The following is a 23,410-nucleotide window of genomic DNA, read 5'->3' as shown; positions in this document are numbered from 1 at the left end:
TCTCTCTCTCTCTCTCTCTCTCTCTCTCTCTCTCTCTCTCTCTCTCTCTCTCATGAGTTCTGCAGATTTAACTTAGGTTCTCACACTTACAACGTAAGTACCTCCTGACTGAGCAAGCTCTTCTGCCTTGACACTTGACAAAGTATTATCTTCTTTATCAAAGGACACCCATTTTACCAATAATTAATAATTAATATTAATATAAACTTTATATAATAAAGGAAGATGCTCTTCAGTGGGCCTTTTTGTAGGTAAAGTATGCAGACACAATGGCCTCTTTCTGTTTCCTGAACAAGAGGGGTGTTTGCTTCTGGGGATGTACACTTGCTGCCTGGGATGTGCCCCACCCCCACCTCCACCCCACCCCCGTAGCACTGGTGTGGTTTGATTCCCTCTCTTCTTTGAGTCTCTGCTTAAATGTCCACTAACTTCACACTTCACACTGCACATGAAGACAATAGCCATCACAGGTCTGCTCACTTTGCCACCACTAAGGAGAGAGCTTTGCTTATGTTACACTGCTTCTCATTCTTGTGTTAATATTTGCAGCCCTAAGAGAATGCACAGCAGGTAATGACCTGCGTGCCTGCTCTTTACAATAAATACGATAGCCAAACTAAATTGAACATACTCTATCTCCTGCCGGATAGTGATGGAGTAGTTTTTGCTGTCACTACCAGGCCTCAGGATCATATTTCCCCAAGAAGGGTTCTTTTCCAACATCGCAGTTGCTTCTTTCCGGGAAACTGCATAAAAACATCTACAAGTATGAGATGAAAAGAAAAAAAATATTTAAAAAAAAAACCTGACGAAGATAATTTCTTGAAAATAATGCTACCAAAATAACTTGAGAGCTACAATGTTTATCTTTTAAACATAGAGAACATGAAAAGCAATCCACTTTAGTCATCATAACCATTGAAAACTTATGACAACTAATAGCATAGCCCCGGTTTCAACCCATAACAGATCTTAGATTGATTTGTTGGTGGTTTCCTTGTGGGACTCCAAAATGTCCTAAGGCTCTCTTTGGGGCTCTGTTTTTCTAGTTTATCTCTTTGTTTTGAGATGGGTCTGGAACTCATCATATAGACTATGCTGGATTTGAAGCTAGAAGCCACGCCAGCCAAGTGATGCTCTGTTTTAAACACCTGACAGTAAGACTATGTCGGAACTGACTCTGTTTGGTATAAGTTGTTGTTTGTCGGGTTTTGTTTCTTCATTTGATATTTTGAGATTAAGTATCTTTGTATAGCCATATAGGCCCGATTGTATAGCTGTGTAGATAGAACTCGGTCTTAAGACCAAACCGGCCTTGAAATCAGAGACCTACCTGCTTGTGCCTATGCCTCCCAAGTGCTGGGATTAAAGGAATGCTTCCTTTATAACTTGTGTTAAAATGGCACCCATAGTGTTTTTAGACAGAAAATTAAGGAATTAAAACTTCCTGTTTATAATACATGTTATATTCAGTGAAATGTAATCATCATAGAAAAATTTGACAGAGTATATAATATATCCTAAGTGTTATTGGCAACTATCTTTGAATGTAGCGACAAGAATTAATTCTAATCTTCTCTTTATTTATCTGCAATAGATATATTATTTTCTTCTTGTATTGGGACAAAAGAAAAAGAAACAGTTCATGTGACTTTTAATTTATGAATTGATCCCCTGTCTAGTTTGAGCTGGCAGCATTGATTAGCAGGTTCCAGTGGCTTTAATACAGTGGACTAGGCATCAGAACATAATGTCATGAAGGAACCAGCACATGTTTTTAATGGTAAGAGCATCAAGATCCCCAAAGGAGAAGGCCCATAATATGTTCCTCAAGAAAGAAGACATATGAAGGATGCTTCAGAATCCAGCTGCCGTCCTAGTACTTTTTTAAAAAATGCTTTAAAAAATAGCACAAGGCTTTTCTCAGAAGGTAAGTTCAATGCTCACTGATCAATCAACTGAACACAATATTCTAAGAATTTAAAAATATTTGGTATACATGATGATAAATCATCCCGTTATAGAGTCTCACATATCTATGCCATTTCCTTCCTTCTTCATAGCAACTTTAATTTAGGTTTGAGCTCCGGAAGGAGATCTATTTAGTCTACATGTGTGGGTGGAAGGGGATTTCCTCTGTGGTAAGAATTAGTTCAAATGTGCATGTCGTTGATCATGACATAAGAGAGGAAGTATGGCAGGAGCTCACAATTGATCCCAAAGATATTTAGCACCCCTGCTGCAACAAGTTCAAGTAGGTAGTGCTATCTGGTAACTAGCAATTAGTCTTAACCGAATGAATAAACAAGTCAGTTATGCACTTACTCGGGCAGTGGGTTCAGTACATCTGCATAGTCTTGTACTGGCTCCTTCTCTTTCTCCGGAGGCATAAGTGGCAGCTGGTCTGTCTCAACCCTTCTTTTCTTTTCTCTCTCTAAGACTTCGTGCAGTCTAATCACTTGCCCAGGTAGAAGTGACACGTGTTGAGGAACTGTCAACTGAAACCAGTTAAAACAGAAGCCAAACTAAAGCTGCAACCAAATAGCATACTGGCTTTAGTAGAGAGGAGCTTGTTGGCCACAAGGAGTTGTAGTGACTGAGTGTCTATCCATTGTCAGAGACAAATGGACAGAACAGTAAGTAGAAGATTCCAGTCGAACTTGGGCATGACAGGACTGCTCTCATATCAACTAGAACCTGCACAGAGTTTTGCTTGGTTGGTTGGTGGGCTGGTTGGTTGGTGGGCTGGTTGGTTGGTGAGCTGGTTGTTTGGTGGGCTGGTTGTTTGGTGGACTGGAAGGTTGGTGGACTGGATGGTTGGTTGACTGGTTGGTTCGTTAGCTGGTTGGCTTGTTAGATGGATGTTTGGTTGTTTTAGTTAGGTTATTTTGTTTTGTTTTGTTTTGTATGTTTTCTTTCTACACCGTCCCTCTATGTGGTCCTGGCTGTCCTAGAACTCACTCTGTACATCAGATTGGTAATCAAACTCACAGAGATTTACCAAGTGCTGGGATTAAAGGCGTGTTACCACCATGTCTAGTGGAGATCATAGTTGATCTGGTCTCACGGCAAAGTAAACATACTTTTTACTGTGAGCTAAGTAGCAACCAATCTCTCAATTTTCTTCTTTCCTTCTTTCTTTCTTTCTTTCTTTCTTTCTTTCTTTCTTTCTTTCTTTCTTTCTTTCTTTCTTTCTTTCTTTCTTTCTTTCTTTCAAGACAGGGTCTCTCTGTGTAGCCCTGGCTGTTCTGCTCTGTAGACCAGGTATTTGCTACCAACACGCAGCTAATCTCTCATTTCTCATTCTGAACTCACAGACCTTTGCAATAACCAAGAGGTTTAGGATCTTCAGGAGATACCTTATTCTCCTACAAGTTAACTTGGAAAAGCCCCACATTATTATGACAACGTAGGTTTGAGGTGAGCATAGGGTCAGCAGGTTTACACTGCTGGAGGTTCACTCCGTTTCTAGCCATCCATTCATATTTAAACATGTTGATACTTCTCTTCATGTTAGTTTTGTTGTTTTCTAGAAACGTGTTTTGAATTCCATTATCCATGTAAAGTCTTGTGAATTGCATTCATATCTCAAAATTTAGTTGGGAACATCCTGTGATTTCTGGGGAAGTATGGTACAACATTTTTCTAACTGTGACGTTAGCTAGCTAGTCAGTATTTGGGGGCAGCCATGTCTGATTTATAATTTGGCCACCAGAGGAGGATGAGCACTCATCAGGTGACATACAAGAGAATCTGTGAGAGTAGAAAACTTCATTTTCAACGTAGCTAATCTCTCTCTGTGTCTCTCTGTCTCTGTCTCTGTGTGTGTGTGTGTGTGTGTGTGTGTGTGTGTGCGCGTGTCCAGTTCCATGCTTAGTTACTATTTCATTAATTTCTACTGTGCGTATTCATTGTTAAGACTCAAAACTCTTGGGACTCAGGAATGAGGAATGTCAAGTAAAGCAAAGAGGCAGCCTGTGCTCCCTGGGCTCCTCTGCCAAAGGCCTAAGAATATTACGGTAGTTGCTTCCCTTGATACTACCTTTTCTAGCAGTGTGGTTTTGATTGAGTCACCCGAACGTGTCCTAGTAAATTGCTCTCACACCCAGTCTAGTTCCTCATTATGCTCTCCTGGAGCAATAGTCAGAAAAGTAGAACATTTACAAATGATGTAGTCACACACAGCAAGCTGATGCTGTGTCCTAAACATGTATCAAGCAGAAAAATCATAGATGAAGTAGATCTCCCTCAACCCTTGTTCACCAATATTACTTCAGAACAGTTATCACGAGGTGAAGTGGGCTGTGTTTAGTAACATTAGCATTCTTAACCCACCAGATATAATGAGATAAAAAATTATGACTTTCAGAAGTAAAAGCATGGATTTCTATCTACCCTTCTAGTTTCTACATCCCTGCCACTTTAATGTACAGTGGCAGTAGGTGTTAGCAACTATTTTACAACTAGATGATGAATCAGCAGACATTAATGATCTTCTGCTGGATGTGGTGACTCACAGTGGTAACCTTATCACCTGGGAGGTCGAGACAGGGGAATCACAAGTTTGTGACCACCATGGGCTATTGACATCTTGTCTCAGCAAAAGAAACGGATGGCCCCCTTACCTCTGTTACTGTAAGAATGAAGCCCCTCCATTCTTCCCCACTTTCTGTGTTTTCTGTCTAGAGATGAAAACAAACATAAAGCAGAAAATGCATAATTAATGGATGATCTGTACTAACTTTGAATAACAAGAATTTCACAGGATTATTTTCTGACAAGTAGGTTCGCTTTAAAAGGCTGGCAAGATTGCAAGTCAGAGAGGTGGCTCTGTGGGTAAAGCAGTTGTCATATGTTGAACCTCTGGAACCAAATCAAATGCCAGGTGCATGTGTCAGCTTAACTGTTATCCATGCACCTAGGAGGTGAAGACAGAGGATCTCTAGAGTAAGCTAGCTGGCTACACTGGTCAAATTGGAAGCCATGAGGTCCATGCAAAAGGTGTTGCTGCTATATATAAGACGGAGGGTGAGTGAGAAAAAAAAATCTACACATAAGCACACATACAAGTGCACCTACACATACCTGTACACCCATCCACATCCAAATATCCATGCATACGTGCACACGTATCACACACACATACATGCAAAAAGAGAGAAAAAAACTAGCAAGATTGACAAAAACGCATATTCTTCTGTTCAGGAACTTTGTTAAATAAGATCATTTGAAAAATTTGAACTGCATACAATCAGCTGCAAGGACAAATACTTCATTTTCCTTTTTGCTTAGAATTAACATATTTATTATAAAATATTCCAGTCCCGTTTTCTTTTATAGGCAAGCAAAAATATAAATATCCGGGGGTAGTGGGGTTGCTTGGTGAGTAAAGCACTTGTTGCACAAGTGTCAAGACCTGAATCCAAGCCTCAGAAAGTCACAGAGTTGGACACATTGAGACATGTAATTCTAGTGTGCCTCTGGCAAAATGGGAGGTAGTGAGAGGGGAAAGTTTGGAAGCCACTTCCAGCTACCTCACGTTCTTAGAGTCAAACAGCGAAGTGACTCACCCAGAGTGCGTCTCATTATGCATTCCACAGGCATTGCCTGCTGAATCGCCTTGAAGAAAGGTAGGTGGCCATTGTTTGCTAGGTTTCTGCAGTGAGGTCCTGAATGATCCTCACTAGAAATAAAAATGGAGCTATCTGTGCTAGAGTTCCACATCACTAAACCAAAACCAGATGGTATCTTGCCTTCTTAAGAATCAGTTTAAAAAAAAACAAAACAAAACAAAACAAAACCATAACAACCACATTTCCCATACAGATCAACTTCAGTTTGTTCCCTGTGTCCAAAAAAATAGCCTGAAGTAACCTAATGACAATTATTTTCCTATCATTTGTCTTCTTATTTTTGTCTACCATGGAAGCTTTTGAAATGAGCAACTAACTTTACTACAGGTTTTTAATTTGTTTTAGTTTCCCTTGTCTGTAAAATTAATTTCTTCTTTTCAACTAATTGGAGTATTTTATTCTATAGGATAAGACACATCTTGTTCTTTAGTAGTCTATAAAACTAATTAAGATCTTTATATGATGTCATTTTATCCTCTGACAATCTTCAAGGTAACTTAGTAAGAGGTGTTTTTATTATCCTTTTGTGAATCCGTGCAATTAAAAGATATGTATTGTTAAGTGTAGATCTTGGGAACAAAACAAAACTCCTCATTCTTGAAATATAGCAAGGAAGAATAAATAGTCGATGTAATAGTAATTTTGATTTTGTTGGAAAGAAACAAATAGGAAAAATAAAATGTAGAGCAGAGTAAGACAAACTGGTAATGTAATGAAAGGGAGGGTCTTAGTCACTGCTCTATTGCTGTGAAGAGACACCATGACCAAGGCAACTCTTACAAAGGAGAGCATTTGACTGGGGGCTCGCTTACAGGGTTAGAGGGTTAGTCCATGGTCATCATGGCAGGCAAACAGACCTGGTGCTGGAGCAGGAGCTGAGAGCTTCACACCTTGATCCACGTGCAACAGGCACAGATAGCAAGAAAGGCATGGGTACTGGCCCTGGTGTGGACTTTCAAAGCTTCCAAAGCCCACCCTCAATGATGCACAAGGCCACACCTCCTCATCCTTCTAATCCTTCTCAAGCAGTTCACCAACTGGGAACCAGGCTTTCAAACATGAAGAGCCTAAGGGGTCATTCTCATACAGACCACAACAGCAGGCTAGGTGGACCAGGTTACAATTTTGATGAAGTGTTCTAGGTGGGTCATGGAGAGTGCCTTATATTTGAGCAAAGACTTATTTCTAATTCAAGAAACAAATGAGCAAAGAGGTTGGCTGACTTGCCTGTGATACACGGCTTCTGCATAAAGTTGCAAAGTTTGACCTCTACACTACAAAATTTGACCTCTACAGCTCTTCAAGCCAGCCATCAACTTCCTAGGAACGTCTCCAATATTATCTTTACCAATTCCAAGCTGTTCTCTGTGTTATGACTGTTGTTGTTGGGGGATTTTTCTTAGCTCACTATGCCAATTCAGGGACAACCTTGAAAAACACCAGGTAAGGCATTTGACTTTGTCAGAGGATAGAAGTCTAAGGTTTCCTGTGCTTATAGACTAAACAATTGTGTGTGTTCTTCTAAACTGTAACTCAGAACACTAAAATCCTTGGCAAAAAAAACCACAACAAAATGATAGCTAAGTGTTAAGACTCGGCCCCTCTTCTTCATTCCAGCTATGGGATGTTAAAAGGTAAAAACAATATACAGACTTTGCTCTCTATGAGTACCTATTTCCCTTCACTCACCTTTACATGCACTTCTTCTTTGGGCAAAACAAGAGTGAATTTTGCACAATTCTTTTCAGTTGAATGTTGGCCAGTAAGGCATATGAGGTCTATTATATCTAACTTGCCAACATACTGCAAAGATAAAGGAAAATATTGTTAAATTACTTCCTGGGTAAGATACATTTGTTCTAACATGAAAGAAAAATCATAGTTTTTAAGTGTATTTACATAAGAACTTGGTTTATTCCATACCAGAAAGTATGTAAAACTGCATTTTGGGGCGGTGTACTGACTTTGACCCATACAAATTTGCAAAAGTCATACTAAATATTTGAGAACTTTGCAGTTGGTTACCATAGCTATTATTAAAATTTAATTATATTAACATATCAGTAAATGAAATCTTTTATTAACATAAGATGAATAATATGGTCAAAATTCAAATTTCATTAGTTTCTAATTATATTGCAGTAGTTTACTGTCTATAATGTCCATATCATTTCCATCGTTGTTCTCTGTGGCATTAATACTGTGCAGCAGTGCTGCTGTGCATTTCTTCACACGGCATGCTCAGTACAGTCACAGTGATAGGTTGAATCAATCATGGCGGAGGTGTTCACACTCTGGAAACTGGAAAACCACTTACAAATGAGTGTAATGTATTAGCGTGGTGCTTGTCCCAGAGGCAGCCCTTCTTCTAATAAATGCTCTGGCTATGTCTATATTAATCTCAATGAGTTCTGCTGTAACAAACAGAGCCTGATACACCAAGTACAGAAGAGGAGTGGAAGCTTCTGTTTTTAACTGTAGGTTGGAAAGAGCCTGAAAGGTCATCTGTCCAACCCAGCTGATTGGATATGCTCTCCATGCTGACCTCAAGCCTTGTTGAACATCTGCAATAACACTGAAGTCACACTGCTGAAGCAGCCCTACTAAGTGTTCTGTGCTTTGAGCCGAAGTCTTCCTCTAGCTACTTCTCATCCACTGGTCCTGACTTCTTTCCTCTGGAATAACACTAAACAAATTCAATGACCTTTCCACATGAAGCTCTCTAAGCCTTTTAGACATGTAAAAACAGCTTTATATTGTTCCCTTCTGTAGACCACACAAATAGACCAGCTCTCAGCTGGTCTATTCTGGTGTTTTCTTCTGAGACTATCCCCCAGAAAACTTCCCCAAGTGTTTTTCATCCTCTTTAACAACATTGGTAGGTGGACAACTGTAGAGCCTTTTGTTGTGGCCTCTTTGTGGCACTGTGCCTAAAAATACAGGCTCTAAGGCCATACCTGGTGATAGCATCTTGTACAATTTCTTTCATGTATATGTATAAAAATGTTTTCAGAGGAAAATGTGTATTCAGTTCTTCACTAACACAAATTATGCAAGTCTTCTCCCCACATCTTGCACCTTTGGGGAAATCATCAGGGTTAGCACATCTAGAACACAGTGAGGAAAGCTTGTCCTCAGAAAACCGACCTTGGTGATGACGGTATCAACCCTGCCAGGTTTGTGTGATCATCCACAATTTCTTAATCCTTAAATTTGACAGTTTTCATGTATAAGAAGGGGTTAAGTAGTTATTAATACCACCAAGTGAGAATAAGACCACTACCACAATTTCTTAGCCAAATTTGATGCAAACTTTATTAAATACTGGCCAGGTCCATACCCAGATTCCAGCGTATGATGCAGAATTACATCAGTCAGGAACTTATAAAGGCAAAACTCCCAAGGCCACATACTTCCTGCCTTTGTCCAGTCATCCTAGCGTCCTTTCTACATCCCAGCATGCATCCTAGCATACCTTCTGCCTAGGTGTGAACAAGCACATCCTGTGCAGTCGGGGCAAGCAAACTGGTTAACAGAACTGGAAAACATATGGCTTATTATTTTTCGTGAAAACAGCCCTCAACATTGCAGGAAGTTATTTGCCCTTGGGTAAGTGAGGCTTACAGGTTAGAGGTATTTTGTCTTAAAGATCTCTTAAGTGCAGTAATTTAAACTTACAATATAACTTAGGATGTCTAATGGCTCAGAGCCTCCTGAGGGTAGAAGGAGATTGTATGAGCTGAGCTGGGGCTATTTAATGTCATGATTAAGGAGCCTCCTTTCACAGACCTGCCATTTCTGACCGCAACTTAATCTAGGAATTAGCCATCCCACAGTGCCCGGTGGTGTGCATGCTTGCAATCTCAGCACCCAGGAGACTGAGACAGAAAGATGGTTTAGTGCCCTATGTAGCTGTTCCTTCAATCAAATGTCATGCTTAACCCTTAAATATGAGCTCTCCCACTCTTTCCTCTCATGTCTCATGTGGCAATATGACATTATTTTTAGCCTGAGAGCTAAGTGTGTGACTTCTCTATATTCTACCCACTGTTTTACATATTTCTAATGACGTTATTAAACGTTCTTCAAATTGCCTAATTTGAGATGTCATCTGTTTTCTGCTGTGTCCCTTTTTATGAAATGACTCATAGAGAGGTTAGGTTATTATCTCGATATCCCAGTTACCAATAGCAGGGCTAGCACTGAAAAACTAGGCAAGCTTTCTGGGCGTACCAAGCTGGACTCCCCTTGAAATGTTCTAAGTGAAGCTAGTTACTGTGAATCACACAAGGTTTGGGCCAGGATCTCTGCTTTCTTGACATCACTGGAAAGTTGCAGTACACTATTTAAAACAAGCGAACTCTTTAAAGGATTAATTAAATAATCACTTCCTCCTCTTCCTCCTCCTCCTCCTCCTCCTCCTCCTTCCCCTTTAGCTCTTAGAAGTCTACTTCTAGAGGATATGTTTTTGTCTGGGAAAATTAAATTGTGGCATCGTATGTCCCAGCGCTATAGGAATCATCTCGTTCCTCTCAGATTGCAATTACATTCTATAACATAACAGCACTCCACAGTTACAAGAAATGGAAGCTATCATTCTGCATTTAGCAGGTTATAGCGAGGAGGTATCTAAGATTTCTACTTCTGAAGTAATTCTTTATTAACTAGGCCAGGAAGAAAATAACAGAAAGTTAAAAACATGAACTAATACCCTCTGTGCTGTCCAGGGACTTGATAGGCCCCCCAGATTTATATGTTTGAATACCTTCATTTGGGGATGATAGAAAAAGGGGTTAATGAGTTATATGCCAAGGGCCTGCTGAAAGCCTGAACTAGGTGGCCATGTCAGGCTCTACTTACGATTGTACTTTTTTTGTCAGTGTAAAAGAACAGTGTGGTCCCTCTCAGCTCTGTCCAATAGTGTTTGTACTCCTGGGGAAAAGAAATCATAAACACCATTTCACAAAGACATATTCAACTTTTTTTTTTACTTTCTGTTTTATCTTTTGCAATTGTATGGTATAAATTTATTCTTTATCTTTCACATTTTGCCTAAACATTATATATTTTATTTGTATATGTATGTGCTCCTGTGTAACCAAGGAGGCCAGAAGAGTTGAATCACTGGGAACTGCAGTTACGAGAGGTTGTGAACTGCCTGATGTGGGTGCTGGAAAGTGCTCTTAATCACTGAGCCATTTACACACACACACACACACACACACACACACACACACACACTTACCCCTTTTTTCTCCCTCCCTCCCTCCCTCCCTCCCTCCCTCCCTCTCTTCCTCCCTTCCTTCCTCTCTTTCTTTTCTTGTTCTTTTTTAAGTTTTGGAGACAGTATCTTAATAAATAACCCTGGTTGGTCTGAAACTGGCTGTGTAGATCATGTTGGTCTTGAACTCGCAGAGATCTTCCTGTCTCTGCTTCCCAAGTGCTGGGATTAATGGTGCATACCAGTGCACCTGGTTATTCATTGAATTTTCCCTTAATTTCTTTGAATTGCCATACATTTAATCATATGACATTCTTAAATGAAGTTCACCCGCGTTTTAATGGCTTTACTTTGCAGTTAATTAGAAAAATTGATACATTTACTTTATATGTATGAGTATCTTTCCTGCATGTACTTGATCAGCAGCAACACATGTGTGTCTGGTTTCCCTGGTAACCAGAAGAGAGCATTGAATCCCCTAGAACTGGCATTGAAGACAGTTGTGAGACACTATAGAGGTGCTGAGAACTGAACCAGGTCCTCTGGCAAAGCAACCAATCCTCTTAACCACTGACACCCCCCCCCTTTTTTTTTTAAGCCCTGCAGTTAATTCTTGGGTAAATCCTTTTCAAACTTATCTTAGTATATAATGTTTGACTTGTTCTTAACTAGATCATTTCTGGAACTCTTCTTGTTAACTTTAAACTATTTATTCAACGTTAGTGGAAGCTCGCGTGAGTGACAGGGCCGTATCAGAGATCGTACATATCTGCTCTCTATGGGAGACGACGGAAGGACTGAGCAAATATGTGAGGTTAACATGCTTAGCAGGGGACATCTTGCTTAGATTGGTTTCCTTAAATACTATTTATTACTGACTTAGACTAAGGAGATAGATAAATTGATAATAAAAATAATTTAATAGTTGAAGTTTAAAGAACACATTTCATTCAATAAGTAAATGTTTAATTATTAATAGGATCACATTTCCATGAGTTCTTTACAAAACATGTTTTAAATTTAAAATTTTTTTTAAATAACCTGGTTAGACAGACTCCCATTTCACTTGGTCCAAGCTTCATTTATTATTATTATTATTATTATTATTATTATTATTATTATTATTATTTTGAGACAGGGTCTCACTATGTAGCTCTGGCTCTTCTAGAACTCACTATGTAAACCAGGCTTCAGGCTAGCCTTGAACTCACAGAGGTCTACCTTTCCATGTGTCCTGTCTGCTGGTATTAAAAGTGTGTATCTTTACATCCCTCCCAGGCTTCATTAATACACTTTATGAACATCAACAGAAATGGACTGGGAGTTGTACAGTGATTATGAATGCTTACTGACTGGGTGGTGGTGACAGCCAAGGTGGCGGCTCACACCTTTAATCCCAGAGCTCAGGAGGCAGAGGTAGGTGGATGTCTGAGTTCAAGGCCAGTTTGCACCTCAGAGCAAGTTCCAGGACAGTCAGAGCTACACAAAGAAACCTTGCCTTGAAAATAAAAAACAACAACAACAATCAAAAGCAAAATGAAGGAAGGAAGGAAGGGAGGGAAGGAGGGAGGGAAGGAGGGAGGGAGGAAGAAAAGAAGGGTGTAAGGATGCAAACAACCCAGCTTACTGTTCTTCCAGAAGACATGATCCAGTTCCCAATATCCATGATGGACATACCCCCCCCAACACACAAATATATATATATATATATATAATTAAAAGTAAAACTAAAAAACAAAACACTTAAACATTTTCTAAAAGAGAGTGAAGCCCAATGTGTAAGCATACTTGTTTCATTTTTAGTGTGTGTGTGTATGCACGCTTGTGCGCAAGTGCCTAATGAATTTATATTCACTTTGTGTGTGTGCAAGAGCCCACAGTGGCAAGAAGAGGGTCTGATCCCCTGGATCTGGAGTTAAAGGTGGTTGTGAGCAAACATGTAGGTGCTAGGAACTGATCCCAGGTCCTCTGTAGAGCACTAAATGGTCCTAACCACTGAACCATCTCTCCATCCTTAATAAGCATATTATTAATATAAATTTCTTCCTGTGCTATATTTATCTAAGCATGTTACATAGCCTAGTCAAAATTAAAAAGATGTAAAAGTAGATTCACCTTATGGTGAAAAAAATAGAAGTTATACTTCAGTGGTATGTGCATATGGTCAAGTTTAAATCAAATGTTAATATTACTGCATTTATCTTCCCCAAGTACAGAGTTGGGACTTGGGAAGAGGTATCCTTGCCCATGGTAGGTGGTCTTTCCACTTGTCAACTCATTACTGAGAGCTGACTACAACATGTAATAGGCCTATAGGGGCAATTGTAGGCTCCCACTCCAGTCAATGCATAGCTGAAGAGCTGACTGCGACATGTAATAGAGCTGTGAATGCAACTATTGGGTCAGTCAAAAGATCCTTCCTGAAGGACAGTTACAAAACTGAGCAAAGAGGTTCCTGAAATCTAAAGGTTCCATGAGTCCCGGTGGCCGACTCCTTCAGAAATATCCTTCCTTCTGTTCATAGAAGACACCAAGTTTCTTTTTAACTATGATAGCCCCCTCCTCCACCACCTTTTTGCCCTTTTAGTCACATTCTTAACACTCTTCCATAAAGTCTTCACTAACTGATATGCCAGAATAGCTGATCTCTGAATCGAGTAAGGCTGTATCAAACAGGTGAGGCTTAGCTCAGTCCTTCCTGTCCCCCCTAGTCTTGTCGGCTGGGAGAGCTCTATTTCCCGCCAGGGAGCTGAGAGTCTCTAAGAAGCACAGGCTTGGGTCCTTCAAGCTGAGTCGGCGACCAGCAGTACAGTTATAGAAACGAAGAATGGATCTTTAGTTAGGCAATTCCTGAGACTGTTGGTTTAAAACTTGGGAGAAGTAAAATTACAGTGGAAGATCATAGACATTTAGAGTTTGGGGAAGAGAGGGGACAGCAGCTCGTGGAACATCTTCATATAGTGAGGACTCGGACCAGCAGATGTAAGGGTCCTGGACTGTGAGGTGTCAAGCAGGAGGGATGAGAACTGGAAAAGACAAGACACGAAGACACGAACAGTAGCTGGGACCAGGGAGTCTTGTAAAAGTTGAGCACTTGTGCCAAGCAAGTTTATTAAAAAGTACAGCATCAAATTTACTTTTTACAGGGGGACAATGGCCAGGGTCAGCAGAGAGCTAAGTCGGACAATGTTGGCAAAGAGAACATGCAATACCTCAAATACACAAGCCTTAGCACTGATAACCAAAACCAAGGGGGAGGAGTCAGGTCCACAGAAGCTGCACATTGACTCTTCTGAGGCACTGGCTCCAGCCCTAGACTGAACTTGCCAAGCCTACTCCTGGACAAGGACACAGAACTGAAGTTCCCTTTATTCCTTAATCAAGGCCCCAAAGAAAGTCTTGGTTCAGTCTGGCTCCCTACATAGTGATTGTTTTTGTTATTGTTGTTGTTTTGTTTGTTTGTTTGTCTTTGAGACAGGGTTTCTCTGTGTAGCCTTGGCTGTCCTGGAACTCACTTTATAGACCATGCTGGCCTCGAACTCAGAAATCTGCCTGTCTCTGCCTCCCAAGTGCTGGGATTAAAGGCGTGATTGTTTATTTTGGAAATAGATAGTAGTGATTACTTATTGGTTTGGAATATTGTTAAAACTGTGGGAAGCGGGTGTGGCCGCATGGGCCAAGATGATGCCCTGGCTCATTGCCAAGCCCCGTGATCCCTGCTTGTTTACCAAGAACCTGAACATGCGCACTTGAATGACCATGCGCTGTCTGCCTGACGCATAGCATCATACAGCATGATATTGAGTCACTGGCCTATCAATGCGTGTGTACAGAGCGTGCTGAATGCTGATTGGATGATGAAGAGTGGTAAGAGACGAGTTCAGAGGATGGATGCTGATAAATTGGGCGATCCCCCAGAATAAAGAGGAATCTGTGGAAGCTGCTTGAACCCTGTCTGGGGTTGCGGCAAAAACCACCAAAAAACAATTAATGCTGTGCATACTGTGTGACATTTTAGTAGTAGGAGACAGAGAATACAAATAGAGAATCAAGACTTGCTATTGCTTCAAAGAGTTGTTGGTGATTCGGTATGATCATGATATAAGAACATAGGAGCTGGAACATAGCATACTTTATATGGTCACCGCTTGAACAACAACAAAGGTGTTCATTGCTTTGATATTCACAGCATTGGCAGGTATTTTGCATTTTTCAGTATCCATATCACAGAGAACAGAAGTAGAGAATCCAGACGGTTGCTATTGCTTTCTATAGTTACAGATGGTTATGAGTCACCATGTGGGGGCTGGACATTGACCCTGGATCCTTTGGAAGCACAGCCAGTGCCATCTCCCCATCCCGTGGAATGCTTTTTTAAAAAAAACAAAAACAAAAACAAAAATTGATTTATATTCTCATCTGAGAGAGATGGCAAAGATGGAGTCCTGTTCCGTTTGTTGTCCTCACATCCCTCTTAATCTAAGAATTATATGAAAACTCTAAGGGGGGCTTCCAGGCCCTCGCTGGGCAGTGTTTTTGCCACTCACAATAATAATGCTTGATCTCTCTCAGACATTGCTGCTGGAACAGATTATGACTCTATCCACCCTAGAGAAGAACTTAGAGCTGTAGGTTATCAGCAGTGAGCACCACCCTTAGAAAACATTTGGAAAAATAAAATTGTTAGTGAAGCTAGGTTGAGATTTTTTTTTTACTACTGGCTCTGATGTAAAAAAGTCCTAGAAAACAATTTGAAGTTCAGAAAGGCACACACTCTTCTTTCTTTCTTTCTTTCTTTCTTTCTTTCTTTCTCTCTCTCTCTCTCTCTCTCTCTCATTAGTCCTTCTAAGTTTCCTCAGCATTTCTCTCTCTCTCTCTCTCTCTCTCTCTCTCTCTCTCTCTCTCTCTCTCTTTCTTTCTTTCTTTCTTTTCTGTTCTTTTCTTTTCTTCTTTTTTGTTTTTTGATTTAATAAAGTTTTATTTTCCCGAATGTACAGCTGATTGAACCTGCTCATGCATCTTCACCAGCAGCTAGGTCATCTTCACCCTTTGTGTTTCTGGGGTAAATGACTTGGGCTCTGTGCTTTGAAACCAGCTTGGTAAGTCCTTCACTAAGTAGCTCCTGAAGGGATTCCCTGGCCAAGGAACTGCGAGTCTTCAGTCTCCCAGAGATGGAAGTAATAAGCTTACAGTTGGGAACTTCCTTACAGAGTTTGTCGTATGTAGCTTTGTCAAACAGGACGGAATTGTTCAACTTGTCCCAAACTTTGCCTTTGGACCACTTCATTTTTTTTGGCCTTGTCACCAGATTTATTTACTGGGTCTTTGTCTTTTTTGAGTGACTTCCTGGCATCTTTCTTCTTAGAAAGGCACACTCTTAATAATTAAGCTAGGGACCTTTTATGGGCAGGGGACAAGAACAATGGCAGCGCTGGATGAGGTGACTCTCACTGAGGCTGGATTGGTGATGATCAATTTCTTATACTCATTTTTCCCTCAGCTTCCTGATATGATTTATTAAGAATTGCTGGTGAGGAGATATGCGTTCTGAGAACTTAAGGTAGATATGACTAAATTTTATATGAAAGTTTAGAATTGTGATTCTTCTAAGATTCTTACAGGTTACTTTTAAAGACAAGTAACAAAGCAATTACTCCTTTCTTTGTAACAGCAAATTGCTGCCTTCAAGGAAGAGAAACTGGCTGAGAAAACTACCTTGCTTACTTACATTTTGTTAATCTATTAACAAGTTTCTTAGCTATGAATGTACATGGGTTTTGGGGGAATAATTCTTTTCTTTACCTGTTATTTCTTGGAAAGGTATTGGAGAATACATTGGTTTTTTTTTTTTTCCATAATCATTCACTAGAAAAAAAACCCAAAATGTAATTACATTGTAATTTTGTACTGCTTGAAAGATGTTGCTGGGATATATAAGCTGTAGCAGAAAAAATAGTGTGGGGGCTGGGCCATTGTTCCTTCCATCCATCAACTATGTGTATGTATGTATGTATGTATGTATGTATGTATGTATGTATGTATGTATATATATATGTAAAGCTTCTCTGGGTATGTGTATTGAAGCTTGTTCCATCCACCAATTGGGTGTATATATGTACGCACGTCTATGTGTGAAGTGATTGGAGCCTGCTTGCCTGAGCTTTGCTCTGGCCATTCTATGTGTGAATGTGTATATATCTGTCTATAGGTCTGTGTGTATGTCTGCATGTATGTATATATTTGTGTAATAAAGTTATTGGACTCTGCCTTTTGTTTCATCCCCCCCCCCCGTGTGTGTGTGTGTGTGTGTGTGTGTGTGTGTGAATTTCCGCTTTTCCTTCTCTTTTTCGCTGGCTCCAGGATGTTAAAGAGATCACAGTTTTTCCACTGGCCACAGGGAGTTTCAGCCCCAGGAAATTAAGCTCTGTTCCCTCAGACAAAAGTCTGCTGAGAAACTTCTCTAATCTCTGGCTGCCTTAGGCAGCAGCCCCTGTAGGTCACTGGGTCCACCCCCCACCCCTGGGAGCAGCTCTAAGCACTGACTACCAATGGCTGCCTGCCTCAGTTTGCCCGCCACATGGATGTCAAAGCAGATCATTGGCTTTCTGGCTCTAAAAGATGCATATATTCAATAAATTACATAGAATATTAGTACAGAGGTGCATATGTTCATATTCTCATCCTAGAGAGCTATGCTCAAAATGTTTTCCTGGAAGAGATAAGCTATTTTAAAATGTGGAGTTTGTGTTTCAGGACATGCAAAGGAACACAAAAAGCTTCGTAAATGTGAGGGCCATCAGAGAACTGATACTTTGTTACATTATGATGACCACAAAGGCAAAGAGGACATATTACACTTTTTTTTTTTTTTTTTAGTTTTTTGAGACAGGGTTTCTCTGTGTAGCCCTGGCTGTCCTGGAACTCACTCTGTAGACCAGGCTGGCCTCGAACTCAGAAATCCACCTGCCTCTGCCTCCAGAGTGCTGGGATTAAAGGCATGTGCCACCATGCCCGGCTGACATATTACACTTTTTTTTTTTTTTTTTAGTTTTTTGAGACAGGGTTTCTCTGTGTAGCCCTGGCTGTCCTGGAACTCACTCTGTAGACCAGGCTGGCCTCGAACTCAGAAATCCACCTGCCTCTGCCTCCCAAGTGCTAGGATTAAAGGCGTGCGCTTATTACACATTTTAACAGTGTAAGCAGTGCACATCACAGATGGAAAGAACAACCGGTTATTGCCCAAACCTTCTTGTATTTAAAGTTTCAGCAAACTTTGCTTTTTTTTTAAACCCCAGTTTATAAAATGTATGATGTATTTTGTATTCGATTGTGTTTTAATTATTGAATATATCTTCTTGGTGAACCTAAATTCCTAATGCTGCAGTTCACATGAAACTTCCCATATCTTTCCCTTCAAAGATACTTTTCATAGATTATTGGCCTGAAATTCAGAATCCTTCTAGAAGTGCATTAAAATCAGCATATATTGGTGCATTTCCCTGGCAGAGGAGCATTGTAATTTCTTTTTAAATGATCCGGAAAGGGCTGGAGAGATGGCTCAGCGGTGCTCTTCCAGAGGTCCTGAGTTCAATGCCCAGCAACCACATGGTGGCTCACAACCATCTATAATGGGATCTGATTGATGCCCTCTTCTGTTGTGCCTGAAGACAGCTACAGTGTACTCGTATACACAAGATAAATAAATAAATCTTTTAAAAAATGATCAGGAAAAACAAACAACAACAAAAAACACAAGGCCTTGTAACAAGAGCCTCTCCACCTGTAACCTCTGAGCGAAGTGTCCTTAAACCACATTTTCTCTAGCTCAGTCTTCTGAATTCTTTTCAGGGGGAGCTCAGCATCCTGCCTAGCCTCCCATCGTCCTTTATCCCACCGCACCACAGATGGTGATAGCTCTCCCAGCTCACCTTGCTTTAAATGCACCCTGGAATTGGCTGCCAATTGTATAGAAACCCCACTTATTTCCTTTAGTGTTTTTTCATTGCTTCTATATTTAAGTCTTTGAGCCCTGTGCTGTTCCTTTGAGCAATTTTGCTTGTAGACCTCAAGCTGACTTTAGGACATTAGCAAACATCTACATAAACCAGAAGAAAATGACTCTGAAGTGAGTGAAGCCTGCATTTTATGTAGTTATGATTTTCATCTTTCCAGTCACTCTGCATGTTGTCATTGTCACCCTCTGGTTCTTCTTTGATTGACACTCAAGAGAAAGAAACTTGGTAATAAATTCAAATGGGAAAACAAACTGATTTTCTCATATACATGCGTTTCACAATTATTTACATTACCTTGGTCAGGCTGAACTCAGGGCCTGATGCCTCTTAGAGAATGCTATACATTTAGCTATATATCCCTAATCCTCATAAGAAATGATGGGTGTATAATTCATCCTGTTTTAAACCATGTTTTCTAAGCAAAACCAGAAGAGGAGTTAGATTAAAAGGAAAAAAGTCTTAACTCCCACCTTGCTAAGCCTCTTTTAATGTTTGTTGAGTGCAACATGTACAATCAATGTTTCTTGAAACACAACTTGATTCAGCACTGCATTTACTTATATGAAGAGTACATAATAAATAATAATATATTACATCTTACATCATAGCAAGTAGTATCCTTTGGCTACTTTTTTTTTTTTTTTAACAGTTGAATAAACTGAGTTCAGGGGAGATGGAGGAATTTTCCTAAGGTCATGAGTTGTATGTAGAAGAAATATCAAGTGAAGTCATGGTTTACTGGTATTCTAAAATTGTGGATTTTTTTTTCCCTGCTAAGCATGCTACCACATGACTTCTTTAAACAGCTGAAGGATCTTGGTAACAGACACAGTTACTATAAACACTTTGGGAAGACAATCAGAAAGAGACCAAATTTAAATTACCAACTAGAAATTTACTTCCAGGTGTTGCCCACCTCTGGTGAAGTAAAACCTCGGAGACCTATGAATAATCAACAACAGCAGCAACAACAACTACATTCGAATAGAGCTTGCCAATTTACAATTTTTAAATTTGCAAATTTAGCAGCCACAGCAAGGGTCACAACCTGACTTCCAAGTGGCAAATGACCTTGCAAGTAGAGTATTTTCATATTTAGAACTTTTCCATGACTGCTATTGACTCCTCTGAACCTTGCATTATCATTTTCATTGAACACTCACTCACTGCTACTTTTGAAAACATTTAAAACCTTGCTAACTTGAGTCAATATTAAAATGTCATATCCACACCAGTGATTTCTTTACTTTAGTAACGTAATTTCATGTTTACTTCCTTAATTAATTTTATGTTGTCCACAATTACAACTTTAAAGGCAAATACATTTTTATAACTGTATTTTAAGATTTTTATATTAAAAGTATGTGAAATATTTCGTGAGTTCTCTTAGAGCAAATGTACTTTTGAAAAACTTAATGTGTTCACTATTTACAATAACACCTTAAATATTCTTTTAAAATAAGCATTGTGAACAGTATTTTCAGAATGTGTAATGAAACAATATTAAGTCAGTATCAAATTTTCACAATCTTATGGAAGTTTACCATTTCTTACAATGTGATCATTATAAGCCTCATTATAACTAGAGTAGCAGTAGGATGTTATTTATCATTAAACCACCTCAACATCATGCAGTTCCTCACCACTGAAGCATAGCAGTAAGTTGTGGAGAAAACATATAAAACACTCATCTTTAAAGCCAAAATCTTCTGTGATGCTTGAAAGAATCTTCTGGAAATTGCACTGAATTTTTAGATTATGGCTAAATATTAGAAACCTTATAATACATACGTGTGTGTGTGTGTGTGTGTGTGTGTGTGTATGTATGTTTAAGCTGTGTATTGATTCAAAATGAGAATCATTCTTCTAACTCAAGGAAGACAGTGTAACCTAAACAGAAACAAGGAGGCTTCATCGCATTGTATTGCCGTGAGATAAGTTTTAGGGTAAGGGCCAAGGTTCAGAGTTACAATTATCGTCTACACACTTACCTGGTTATCAGACCGTTTGACCAGTAAAAATCCTTCAAAGTACAGGGGCAGAGCAGTGATCTTCAGTCTTTCCTGGAAGATCCTGCGAGGGGCAGGTTTCGGGGGCTTTTTAGCCATCATACCCTTTGCCTTGCTTTCAGTTCTATCCAGCCTCCAACAAAAAGATATCTCCGGAGTGTTGAGAGGAAAGGCAACTGTTTAAAGAGGAAGTCTCAACTTGCTTTTTAACCACCAACCCTTCCACCAACACACACACACACACACACACACACACACACACACACACACACACACACACACACACACACTTTCGCCCCTTCAGTTTTTGTGAAGTAAGAAAGATCAGGCACAGACCAACTTCTAAAAGGTGCCTGCTGTGTAAACTTCATGTGCTTAGGTTTATGGTAACAAAATAAACAGATTCTCATCCCCTACGGGTGAAAGGAGCAGGTGCAGGCACGGTGAGAGGCTTTAGGAACCACACCAAAGACACACTTGGCTTTTCCAGCTTTCATTTTTGTTAACTGCTCTGTCTTTATTTCGAAGAGATGTGATTTAAGTAAACTGTGTCCACTAAAAAAAATTCTTCATCGAATATTTTTGTATTGATCCTATTGGCTATATATCCAATAGTGTTTTTGTTTTTTCTTTGAAAATATGGTCTCATTTTGTAGCAGTGGCGAGCCTGAAATTCTACTGTCTCAAACTCACAGAGGTCCACTTGCTTCTGCTTCCAAAGTGCTGGGCTTAAAGATTTATGTCACCATACCTAGCTGTGACCAGAGAGCTTTAGAAGAGAAAGATGACATACAGAAAAATACAGATCAGAGTATCTTTTATGTTTTGACATTTACTTTGTGTGTAGGGGTGTGTATGTAGGGGTGCGTGTGTGTGTGTGTGTGTGTGTGTGTGTGTGTGTGTGTGTATGTGTGTGTGTGTGTGCTAATATGCAGGTAGGGTCAAGTGTGCACACGTTACAATGCATGTATGGAGCTTAGAGGACAATTTGTGGCTATTGGTTCTTTTCTAATATGTGGGGGCTCAAGCATTGAGCTTGGCAGTATGTCCCTTAGTTTCCTGAGCCCAGACAGAAATATTTATGTTAATTAAACATCTGCTTAATTTTGTCTTTTTACCATTTTTTTAAAAATAGCAATAAATAAATAAGTAAATGAATAAACAAATAAATTAATTAAATTAAACCTAGTTCACTTTTGGTCTGTTGATTTGTAAATAACATTAATCCTTAATGTACCAAGAATCAAATATTTCTTCTTCAGTCATCTCCCCCAAACCTTATAAATTTCAAAATTTCATTCTTGGTCAGTCTGATAGATCCTCACAGATTTTGAGGTTCTTCCTTTCACCTTTTCTTGAACACTGTTTATTGCACTGGCAAGAAACTAAGCCCCCTCACTAACAAGTACTTCTGCTCCAGTCCTTACACTTGCTCCTAGATGTCTCAAAGCCCTTGGTCCTCCTTCTGATAGCTCCTACTGTGTGCTCCCACACCCTTCTTTTTGTTATCTACTCGGTGAATTCTTACTCATCCTTTAAGAGCCCGGTAAAATCTGTTATTGGGAAGAATTACTTTATTAACTTCTTATTATACTGATTAAGCCAGAGAGTATGAATAGAAATGGCCAGTCCTCACCCGGTACTTCTTAATTTCTGGCCTTTACCTTCACGTGCATCACCATATGTTTCAATAGATTTAAAAGAAATTTGAGTTGAATATAATTGTGAAAAAAAAAAAAGAATATAATTGTGATACACGCCTTTAGTCTCAGCGCTTGGGATGCAGAGGCAGGCGAATTTCTGAATTCAGACCAGTCTGGCCTATAAATGTATTCCTGGACAGCCAGAAATTTTTGTCTTGAAAAACATATAAATAAATAAATAACATGTATAAATATATAAAACAATATATAATATATATAAATGTTTCACAGATATAAAATATGTAAATATAGTTTATGTAAATATGAAACATAAAAATATATATGTGCATGTGCATGTGTGTGTGATGCATATGCATGCATATGTGTTTACAACACATAACTGGAAAAAAAAAGCTTTAAGTTTGACCACAAGTTGGAATACTTGAATGAATTACGAGTCACACAGTTTCAGTTCCAGTCAGTTTTTATTGATTCTGGTAGGATAAAAGTATTTTCAGTAGAGAAAATGAAAATTGTTGTAATAGGACCCCAGGGATTCCTAGGTACTCATTGTAGTGTTTCTTCCCTCACCCTTCACCCTGTAATTATTGACACAGTGAGCCTTCTTTTTTTCATAACTTCAATTCTTTTTTTTATTATTATTATTTTCTTTATTTACATTTCAAATGCTATCCCAAAAGTTCCCTATACCCCCCCCCCCGTCCCTGCTCCCCTACACACCCACTCCCACTACTTAGCCCTGGCCTTCCCCTGTGCTGGGTCATATAAAATTTACAAGACCAAGGGGCCTCTCTTCCCAATGATGGCCGATTAGGCCATCTTCTGCTACATATGCAGCTAGAGACACGAGCTCAGGGGGTACTGGTTA

At 39.6% G+C, this 23,410-nt stretch overlaps 1 protein-coding gene, 1 non-coding gene and 1 pseudogene across 3 annotated transcripts in view; all 3 read right to left on the bottom strand.

Moving 5' to 3' along the window:
- Nucleotides 1–21,053, bottom strand: part of Stap1 (signal transducing adaptor family member 1) — a 34,878-nt gene extending 13,825 nt beyond the window's left edge. Inside the window, exons 1-6 of one of the 2 annotated variants that reach the window (XM_021211087.1) lie at nucleotides 20,861–21,053; nucleotides 10,494–10,565; nucleotides 7,323–7,436; nucleotides 4,626–4,682; nucleotides 2,326–2,498; nucleotides 632–760 (exon numbers count right to left, since the gene is read on the bottom strand). In XM_021211087.1, coding sequence (XP_021066746.1) covers nucleotides 632–760; nucleotides 2,326–2,498; nucleotides 4,626–4,682; nucleotides 7,323–7,436; nucleotides 10,494–10,565; nucleotides 20,861–20,980 — 665 coding nt within the window. In that variant the 5' untranslated portion in view covers nucleotides 20,981–21,053. The remainder of the gene's footprint in view (nucleotides 1–631; nucleotides 761–2,325; nucleotides 2,499–4,625; nucleotides 4,683–7,322; nucleotides 7,437–10,493; nucleotides 10,566–20,860) is intronic. The other variant, XM_021211088.2, reaches the window with a different exon arrangement.
- LOC115065302 lies at nucleotides 8,648–8,817 on the bottom strand. The gene has a single exon (XR_003845085.1). It is a non-coding gene; the product is annotated as a U1 spliceosomal RNA (small nuclear RNA).
- Nucleotides 15,866–20,560, bottom strand: LOC110330814 (annotated as a pseudogene).
- Nucleotides 21,054–23,410: the final 2,357 nt, after the last annotated feature.

The sequence above is a fragment of the Mus pahari genome, chromosome 13 (assembly GCF_900095145.1).
Source record: "Mus pahari chromosome 13, PAHARI_EIJ_v1.1, whole genome shotgun sequence".
In the NCBI taxonomy this organism is placed as follows: Eukaryota; Metazoa; Chordata; class Mammalia; order Rodentia; family Muridae; genus Mus; species Mus pahari.
Note: the sequence above shows the minus strand (reverse complement) of the source record. Positions and strands in the feature narration are given on the sequence as shown.